This window comes from Macadamia integrifolia, chromosome 13, assembly GCF_013358625.1.
Source record: "Macadamia integrifolia cultivar HAES 741 chromosome 13, SCU_Mint_v3, whole genome shotgun sequence".
Taxonomy (NCBI): domain Eukaryota; kingdom Viridiplantae; phylum Streptophyta; class Magnoliopsida; order Proteales; family Proteaceae; genus Macadamia; species Macadamia integrifolia.
In genome coordinates this window covers 28,973,363-28,983,513 of record NC_056569.1, presented here as the reverse complement: position 1 = coordinate 28,983,513, position 10,151 = coordinate 28,973,363, and the positions used below count along the sequence as shown (strand labels likewise).

At 36.7% G+C, this 10,151-nt stretch overlaps 1 protein-coding gene across 2 annotated transcripts; it reads right to left on the bottom strand.

The window, feature by feature from the left end:
* Positions 1-1,511: 1,511 nt before the first annotated feature.
* On the bottom strand, positions 1,512-7,235 carry LOC122060119 (alpha-1,3-arabinosyltransferase XAT3-like). 2 transcript variants are annotated; one of them, XM_042623302.1, is made up of 3 exons: positions 6,861-7,235; positions 6,580-6,705; positions 1,512-2,845 (listed from the first exon to the last, which is right to left on the bottom strand). In XM_042623302.1, the coding sequence occupies exons 1-3, from the start codon at positions 6,982-6,984 to the stop codon at positions 2,427-2,429; spliced, it is 669 nt and encodes a 222-aa protein (XP_042479236.1). In that variant the 5' UTR covers positions 6,985-7,235; the 3' UTR covers positions 1,512-2,426. The 2 variants fall into 2 exon arrangements, with proteins under 2 accessions (XP_042479236.1, XP_042479234.1); XM_042623300.1 differs by having other exon boundaries at positions 6,861-7,234.
* Between the last annotated feature and the right edge of the window lie 2,916 nt (positions 7,236-10,151).

Sequence of the window (10,151 nt, the reverse complement as noted above, 5' to 3'; positions counted from 1 at the left end):
AAAAACGAAATTTAAGTAAAAAAAAAAAAAACGAATTTTTATACAACTTTTTTTTTTCTAGATTTAGAAAGATTTCATTTTTCTCCAATTTATATTCCTTTTTTTCTCCTATTTATATTCCTTTCTACTGGCCTATGGACCCTCATAAGAAATGATCCCCTCAAAACAAAAAAAAAAAAATTCCCCTTTGCCCTCTTGGGATGCCATCCTACTGTGATGTTTCTTTCTCAAAGAACCTGAAGCATTGAGGTTGGCCCATGATTCAGATTTTTTTTTTTTTTTTTGGGTAGAAAGAAATTTATTCATTAGGGTGTGAAGAACATATATGGTTATTAATGGGTTACATGGTTCCCTAACCATGGAGTGAAATTTGATCATACTATCATACCGTTATCAAAAGAGCCTTTGTTGCTGAAGAGTTAACAACCTTGTTAATCTCCCTACAAAAATAACCACAGGTTGAACTACCATAGGAATGTTTGTTGTTCCCACAAATAGAAAACTAGCTTACAACAAGAACCATTCATTACCTTCAAAGTTGGCACACCCTTAGCTAATTGTTGTGGATTAAAGAGTATTTCATTCTTTGTGGATATTTATTTATTTTATTATTATTATTATTATTCTGTTGAAAGATCCACATTAGGGATAGATAAGGACTGATTAGGGGCCAAATTGGAGACCCACAAGGGGCCAGCAAGGGGGCCATTAGGCCACACTGACTATTTCTACTAACTTATTATTACTATATTTCGAGAAGTTGTAGGGTAAAAGGGTCGAATCAGTGACCTTCCTTAGACTAATGCTAGAGTCCAACTACCTAATGGCCACCATTGAGCTAGAAGCTCATCCTCATTGTAGATATTACGTCAAGTGTTGCAAGAGTGATCAATGAAATCAATCTTGAAATCCCTCTCCTCCACCAGCCCTTTTGCATGGATACACAACGTTTCTTATATAAATATCTATCATAAACTGCATTGTTGAGATCACTCGAAGCTTGTTAGATCCAAGATTCAAGATATCAATATTAGTATCAATATCGTATAAGTAGATATGTATTAGTATTGTTGGTACTCAATATTATATCAACTAGTTAAATTTAGTTGGTCCCCATCAATTTAAGGCCCCCATCATATCTGTCCATGTAGATAATTGGGAGCTTTATTCAATTGGTATTTTCCATAATTGGGTTTTAAAGAGGTAAATTAACTAATCTGGCTATAATAGATCTAAATTGGCTTGAGCTAATTAATCAAACTGTAAATAGCTTGGTGAGTGTCAGGTCACTATCTTTCAGTAGGAACACTTAGATTACTAATTATTCAACGCTAGAACCCAACACGGGCCAATTTCAGGCTTCAATAGGTCAGTTGAGGTATGATCTACTAATGTAAGCCAACTTTTGGCACTATTACCTGATACCTAAATAGTAAGATGGCTCCATTGTGAACTAGTTATACAGCCGATAATGATCCTGATAGACTGATACTCCCATCCCGATATCAATATTTAAAACCAATGAATGGTGATAGACTCGGGTTTAATCAACCGTTGTTACATAGCAAAAAAAAAAAAAAAAACTCTGAACCAAATCACAATAATTACATAAATATGCCACTAACAAAATGGCAAATGTTGTGTGCTTTAGCGTCCAAGAAGTCTAAGTGCCTCTACAAGGGTTTCCCTAAACCTGAGAGGCATAAGCTTCAGATCCTGCCCACTTAAGTACACCTTCCTCGCAGTTAAATACCCTTTGCGATGTATGGACTTTGGATCCCTGATGACCGGGTGATCCGAACCGTACACGTCCAAGAGTGTACTCTCTTCCGGTCGGATCTTATACTCCAAATACCGTATACCCATCGGAATAAAAGTCTTACCATAGTAGACATTGGAAAGAAGATCCAACCCTAACGGCACCACCTGTACCAACACCGCTTCCGCCGGCAAGAACACTGCGTTTGTAAGTCCGGCACCATGGGCACCCACCATCACACTACATGAGTTCACTAACTCAGCAAACTCTTCGAGATTCGAAGTCTGATTCGGCAAAGCTACCTTCACTCGGAACCCTAATTCATTTGCCACCTTCACTATCTCATCTTCGTTCAAGAACCTCCGTGAATTCTGACGTGAAAGCAGGATAAGGAGAGGCTTCTCTTCTTCTATGAGATCCACGTTGATGAATCTGAGGTGGAAGGCGTTGTGAAGGAATCGTTTGAAGTCCATGGTTACACACCCAACCGGTAGTTCACTAACGTTGCAAGCGAGATTGTCGTGGTAGTTTAACCCAATCACGGCCGCCGGAAAGCAGTGTACACGACCGTCTCTTACTGGGTTGATGATCTTGTAGTCGGACAAATGGGAGAGGACGTGGTGGTATTTATTCACCCACGTCATTTTGTAATCGGTGACGACGAACCTTAGTTGGGATCGGAACTGACGGGAAGTGATGAATAGTGGGAGGATGATGTCGTTGATTTCATGGAAGATGTTACCGGTGTAACCGCCGGAGGAGAAGACGACGCGGGAACATCATGGGTTACATCACAAGCTGGTGGCTGCTTCTGCCCTTGGGTGGCGGTGGCGTTGGGCGGCGTCAGTGTCTGTATCTCCACTGGCTTGACTAATTTCATGGCTGCCGGGTCATTCTTCCTTGCGTATGGCTTAACCGTGCGTGGCTGTGGCTGTGAAGAGTCGTTGGATGATAAGTAGACAATCAATGAACGTGTGGTTTGCCAATGTGTATCCAACCTTACAAGCTGGTTGGCAACACATACGTCGGTGATGAGATCAGATTTGCAGGCGAAGCCGGTGGTTTCAAGCTCCGTTCGATCTCTACCTGTATAGAGAAAAGAGGAAAATGTTAGAAGGCGTATTCAATCCGACGAAACGGGCCGGACCATGGGCTAATCTTGGTGATTTTGTAAGCCCATGGGCTGAGTTTGAAAAGGTCTTAAGGGCCCATTAGAATCTACTCTACAGATAACAAACACTATGGGATTGAGTTCCGTGCAGGAGCGTACTCTAGTGCTCTAAGTCTATCATTCTCCTCTTATAATAGAGGGGTAGATATGTCATTTCATATGGGAGGGGAGAGAGATAGAATGATGAAAGAGTTAGTGTACACTACACTTCTGAATAGAGTTCATTTTCCTTAACATTATTCATGAAAAATTATCTAGTTTCTACTAATAACCTTATCAATGAAAGCTAAATTAACTCAACTAGTGGGAGGTCCAATTATTGCCCATGTTTACAAGAGCTTGGGGTCAGTTGAGCAAGACTAGTCTTATCTGGCTTGGGAACCTGATCTATGTGGATGGCTTTCCTAGCCTAGCTGGGTCCTAAATATGGAAGATGGTCCACCTACAGTCCCATAATTTTCACCATCAAAGATTCAATATAAAAATAAAAAATAAAAAAATAAAACAAAAAAAAAATTAAATAAAAAGGAAATTTTTTTTTGAACATTCCGGCTTTGATAAGTTTATCAAGGTGGTCTAGCTCTTTATGTCACATGGAATGATGATGTGGCAATCCTAGCATAAGATGCTTAACACATGTCTTTGACTAACCACGTGTCAAATTTCATGGACTATTTTAATTAAATTAGAATCCTTGTATTAACATGGATCGTACTTATAAGCTTATACTATTTCAAGTACACAATGCATTCTCCCATATTTTAGATCTTCAAACATCTTTCATTTCCACTAGCTAAATTTTGTTTGGATTGATATTTTAAATGTGAAAAAAATACTCTATTAAGTTCTTTCTTAACCACTATAAAATCCAAAGCAGGGCACATGAACATGTAGAGTGCATCAGACATCTCTCTATTGTCCAAACACTTAGATTGTGGACCCACAAAGTTAAAAAATTGAAGGCCATCAATCAATGTTAGTGACTCTAGTCACTAGACCATCAATCAATATTAGTGACTAATCCAATATACACAATAATGATTACCCACATTTGTGAACTCAGTGAGTTGGTGAAGGAAAAAAAGAGTACTAATTACTTGCAAGTCAATACAATCATCAAAACTTAGAACACAAGACATCCTCCCAAGGGATCGCAGAAGGAAGAAGGAAGAAGGAGAACGGGTAAAAGGTGGATGGGCCATGGTTTCAATGATTATAATCGGAATCAGAGGTAGTTGATAACAATTATTGATGAACCTTACTAACATCATTATCAAAGAAAACTAAATTAAATTCCTTTTCCATTTTTTTTTATTTTTTTTTATTTTTTTACTATTCTTTTCAAACCAAACTAATTCTACTAATGAGGATTTCAATTAAATTTAAATCAATTCACTTGGGGAAGAAGATCCAGTTCATAGTTAATATTAATAAGGGTGAAACAGGTCGGGTTGGCCGAGTTTCTTAAAACCCTAACCCCAACCCTAATCCAACTCTGTCTGTCTCATACATGGGCCCAATCATACCGGGCTCATGCCACCTGACCCTAATTGATACTAATTGGGCTGGGTTGGGTTGGCCCTAATTTGGCCCAGATTCTTTCTAAGGTCAACCTAATATTGATTGACCCAGTTTTTCCCATGTGTTCTATGTATTAAAATAATAATAATAAATAAATAAATGATCAATATATAATTAAAATTATTAAGTGCAACACAATAATAGATATTCAAGGCACCTACCATAAGAATCAATGACCCAATTCTATTATTCAAAATAAAAGAATAGAGTGATAACCCTAAATTATATTACATAAATCATGGTTAAAATCAAGGCCGGGTTGGGCCTAGGCCTCAACCCAAGCCAGGCCCAATCTGTTTTTCAACCCTAACCCGCCCCTCAGGGTGAGAAATCTTAACCCAAGCCATGCTCAGGTTCAGTGTAGATTAGGACGGGTTTAGGCTGTCAGGATCAAACTTACACCCCTAGTTAATACCATGCTTATATGGTCCTCACCGGGGCTGAAATTTTATATGTGAATAGAAACGTTGAGGTCTAGCTATGCATAGAATTTAAACCCCATCTAATCTACCACTTAGGCCACGTTGATTGACTTATCAAGGGCCATTAATATATATATATATATATATATATATATGTTTATTGCACCAAAAGAAACTCCTATAACTTTTTTAATTGTACCCTTTGTTATTTATTTATTTATTTTTTCATCAAGTCAGTTGTGTCTACTTAATTCCAAGTCTCAAGTGCAATGGTTATTGAGAGTGAAGTCTCAAGTGCACATCATTATCAAGAGTGCGTTTTTTTTGCTGGAAATCACTATCAAGAGTGCATCAAGTATCTCTATGGCCATATACAATCCACAATGATTACCCACATGTGTCTTAAGTGGGTTAGTGAAGGATGAAAGAGTGATTTCAGTTATCAAAACTTGATATATAAGACATCCCCAAGAGAAGAGAAGGGTCTGGAGGTGGATCCTGGGCTCGGATTCAGGATCACCCAATCTGGATCGGGATGGGAGGTCACTGATCTAGTTGAACTATGGAAATTGATAAGTGGTAAGGTTGAATTGAACGATCCAGATTAGGTTTGGTGACCACCAATCCTTCTATGATACCTTTCTTTAATTCCGTGGATGTAGAGTAATGCATCAAGAGGTCAAAGTGTGTGAAAACCCATGGATCTATTTGAGATTTGGATTTTGGAGATTTTCTACATTCTAACCTAATTGATAAATTAATGCTCCATTTATTCTTGCCACATAATTTCATCTTTCGTTCTCCCTAGTGGACCCTACCATACAACCATTCTACATAGCATAGCCTCTTAAGATGGTCTTTCTACATCCAACCTTTAACCCTTAAAGGCATAAATGTTGAGACCTCGATCCTCAAGTATATAGAAACACTAAAGATCTGAACAAATCGAAACCTCAAGATATTAAATTGGAGATGACTCCTCAAATATATAGACACTAAAGACCTGAACAAACCAATGTAAGATTATAATTAATTCCTATCATCACAACATTTTTCATATTATACCTCTTTTCGAAATAGAAAATAATTTATCTTGTGTACATTGTTTAAAATATTGGACTTGATTTTAGGATTAGGAAGGGCTGATACCAATCCAATCGCCATCTGAATTGAATAGAAATACCCTGATTGTCATTGAGGGGAAAAAGTCTAATTTTTCTCATATTATGTTTCATCCGTACTGATTTATTGATATGATATTGACCAAGAATCGAGATCAGACAGAGCTAATACTGATTCGATCCAACCGAATCAGCCCGATTCGATCCAATTCCTCAAACATGCTCGTGTGATATAAAAGTAATGATAACGTGTATCATATGATCGATATAGGCTGGAATAATTAGGGCAACCGGACCCAAAGACAAGGATGCACCCCTCCTAGGACCCACCCATCTCTTTACTCCGAAAGACGAAATCAAGTTTCTCCAAACTTAGACTGCAAGTCTACCCTTAAAGAAGAAAGTAAATTCTAGAACTAGGACTATGAGCTAGCTAGGAAACTCACTACTAGCAAACTTGCACATACACAGTTACACTTAAGAAGGTCTATGGATTTAAGTGACTTGAGATGAAAGAAAACAAACCTCTTACTAGTCTTCTTAGCAAGAACTTGAGAGAATCTATATCTTCCACGCTTCCATGCTCCATATTTCTTTCACTTAGACCTGCACCATCACCACCACTACTGCCCCAGTTTGATATCTGTTTCCCTTCAAAACCAAACAATAACCCGTATATAAACTCAAAAAACATAAACTAGTTCCAGACAAGAGCATTCTATTCTACATTTCTAGATGAGCACAATTTAGTTGCAGAAACAAAAGTAATAAAGAAGAAAAAAATGAAAGAGAGTTTAGTGGATTACAGTAATCAAATTGGGAGACATCCAAAGGGAAGAGTAAAGCATATATCAGTGGGAACATAATCAAGCACATTGAAGATATAACAGTAGCTGTCAGCCTTCTTGAATCCTTTGGCTTAGCCATCATCCTCTATTGATCCCTAGAACTCTACCCACACCAGAAGTAGAATAAGAACAAGAAGAAGGGGGCTTAGATGTGGATATGACCATGCACCCAATAATAAGAATACCTTAAATATGATCAACCCTCTCTCTCTCTCTCTCTCTCTCTCTCTCTCTCTCATGGTTGTTGGAAGGTCTTCTTCTCTGCTTTCTGATTGATTCTTCCTCGTTTCAATTATTTATAAAGAATGAGAAATAAAAGGGAGAGTAGTTTCCCTTGATTCTAAGCCAGAACAGCTTTTGGAATTTGGATAGAGAAATGTGAACCGAAGCATCATGTCACCACCTTCTTCTCATGATTTGGCAAAGCTGGATGGTTTGTTATATAAATCCCATAAATGGAAATAGAATGGACCTGCACTTACAGCCAGGACTAGTGTACACTCTCTACAAAGATTCCAATCTGACTCATATCCCTACACCACTAACCCATATCAGAAGAAGCCATGATTGCTGATAAAGCATGTGGGTCCTGATCTTGGTGCTTCTACTTTCTTAAACTTATAATAGTTTACTATACAACCACTGCACTTAAGAACTGTGTCTTCGTCAACTTAACAATTAAGTATTAATATATATATTAGTGAAGATAGAAGGACCTCTCTCTTCCTTCCTCCCTCAGAAAAGACATTATATCTCAAATATAAAAGAACCCTATAAAGAACAACTCCAATTTTTGGCGTAAACGAGAGGCTATTCCATTGTAGTAGTAAAAATGTAAAATCTTATTCTATTTTTTTATTTGTTTTTTGAATGGTAGGTGTTGAAATTGAGTCCACTGATGATGAACAATAATAGATGATATTAGTTAAGGGTGGAATCTCCATATTTTCTTATATATGTGGTCGGGAAAGTGAAACCAGACATATTCTTAGTGAATATGTCCATCGGAGGGTAGAACATCACCTACCAAATGATCTGCAAGTCTCAACCCGCAAGGTGAAGGTGAGAGTGATGGTGATAAATGATGATATGATGATCTCAAGCTAATCAAAACTCCAAATCTTTTCTATCAGTCTTTTTGGTGAAAAATATTTTCTATCAATTAATTCCATGGCTTTTGTGATGAATAATGGAAAATAAACCCAATTTATGGGCAAGCCAAATGAACTTATTTCATCAGTTGAATCGGATCATTTTTTTTTTTTTTTTTTTTTTTGTTTAAGATTAGCAAAGTAAATATTAAAAAATGAATGAAAAAATACAAACTACGTAATCGTGCCAAAAAAATCTCATTCCCTACTCCACCTTCGGCATGGCCATCAACAGATAAGAATTAAGATTAGAAAGAAAATTCAGAAACATCTGAAAATTAATCAAATTGGATAAAAATCAGCAATTGCCCACAATAATGTCCAACATTACATTCGGAGAACATCGGGCGATTCTCTCATTGTGTGAACACTCGAACAGAGAATTTAGATGATAATATTCTAACTTCTCTGCCTCATATGTTTAGAAAATGATGGTTGTTTTTTATAATATTGATGAAGCCAAGGACCCTTCTCTTATAGCACAATGTTATAACCCCGTTCCTTCCATCAAGGAACTGGAAGATACAATTCCCACTCGGTGACTGCTAAGAACAGTGACCGCTGATGTAGTAATGTAGGTCATATCAAATAACATTCTTCCACTTAGCCTATGCTACATGCCAAGTGAAAATGATAAATTCTTGAATTTCCAAGTGAAAATGATAAATTGGTAAACTAATGTATGATCATATTCATGAATCAAGGCGGTATATGTTCGTATAAAAAACATTTCATTTCATGTATCAGATATGTTATCTTTCTCAAAATGAATCTTTACGTGATGAACCTTTTTTTTTTTGGGGTGTAATACATGGTGAATTTAAACTTTATAGAATCAATTCTGAATCAACCCCATGGTTAATTCAAGGTTCACACTTTAGTGCCTTTTATCCATATACGCTTCTACGTACCATTTTAAAATATATGTGCACAAACCAAATAAATAACAGAAATACTTATTGCCAGATCTTCAACTACACACATAACAATGTCTTAATAAGCATCAAACAGATAATGATTTTAATTAGTTCTATACGATCCACTTAAACCACAAATTTCTTGATTTTACGTACTATTGTGGAAACATCACCAATCATTTCCTTGGTGCTAACATGTTCTATCGCTACTTTTCAATTCGAAACACTTTATTTTACAACAAGATACTTCATCTCAATGCATCGACTCACTAAGCACATGTTGTTAGAGAAGTCAATTGTTATATACAGTATTATCACAGAAGATCTGTATTGTGTTTTCTCAATATATGGAACAACCTTTAGATCTGTGCTTAAATGCCTTAGCAGTAATCCTTGACAGACAACCTCATTGTATATGCCCTGACTTCTATAAAGTGGAAGAAAAAAATTTGTTTGAATATTTTCAATACTCCCACTGTGAGGGCAATATATATTAGGCTGTCTAAAGTTGACATATATGGGTATTCATCAATAAGGTCCTCATTTAAAATGTCTTTTTTGGCACACATCGAATGTAGCTTGAGATCAAAATAAATAGTTCCATGACCCTTCACAAGGAACATTTTCTTGAACATTTTCTGACTTAGGTGAATCTTTTTAAATCTATTTACTCATTTACAATATCTTTATGTTGAAAAACTGGTCCAACAACAACTTCATCCTCATGAGGTAACAGTTCATGGAATGAACCCTCATAAAAGGCACATAAAAGGATAAACCCTTTATTTTTTTAATGTGGAGAATATTCATCAGATCAGAACTGGCCTGAAAAACCCTAGAATCGACATTTACATCCCTAATCATACCAATTCAGTTGGGATCGGTCCAGTCCGAATCTAAATCATCCAAAATCACTCGAGCTAATCAGAGTTTTATATCCATATTCTTCCTTTCGATCAAGGATTTAGTAATCGGTTTTGGGATTAGTATCACTCTCGGTCAATACGTATCAATCCTGACCATTAATTGGCTAGAAATTGGTATCGGCCTCTGCAAATATTGATATGGATCAGTCGATTCGATACCGATTCATCAAATTAACCATGTTGTTAATTCCATTTACTTGGACCCTGGGTACTCTTTTGTCTAAGCCTACCTACCATTCTTTTTTTTTTTTTTTT

What these genes read in the sequence shown, in the direction of transcription:
- LOC122060119 (XM_042623300.1), bottom strand. Translation starts at nt 2,403, where the DNA reads ATGACGTGGGTGAATAAATACCACCACGTCCTCTCCCATTTGTCCGAC.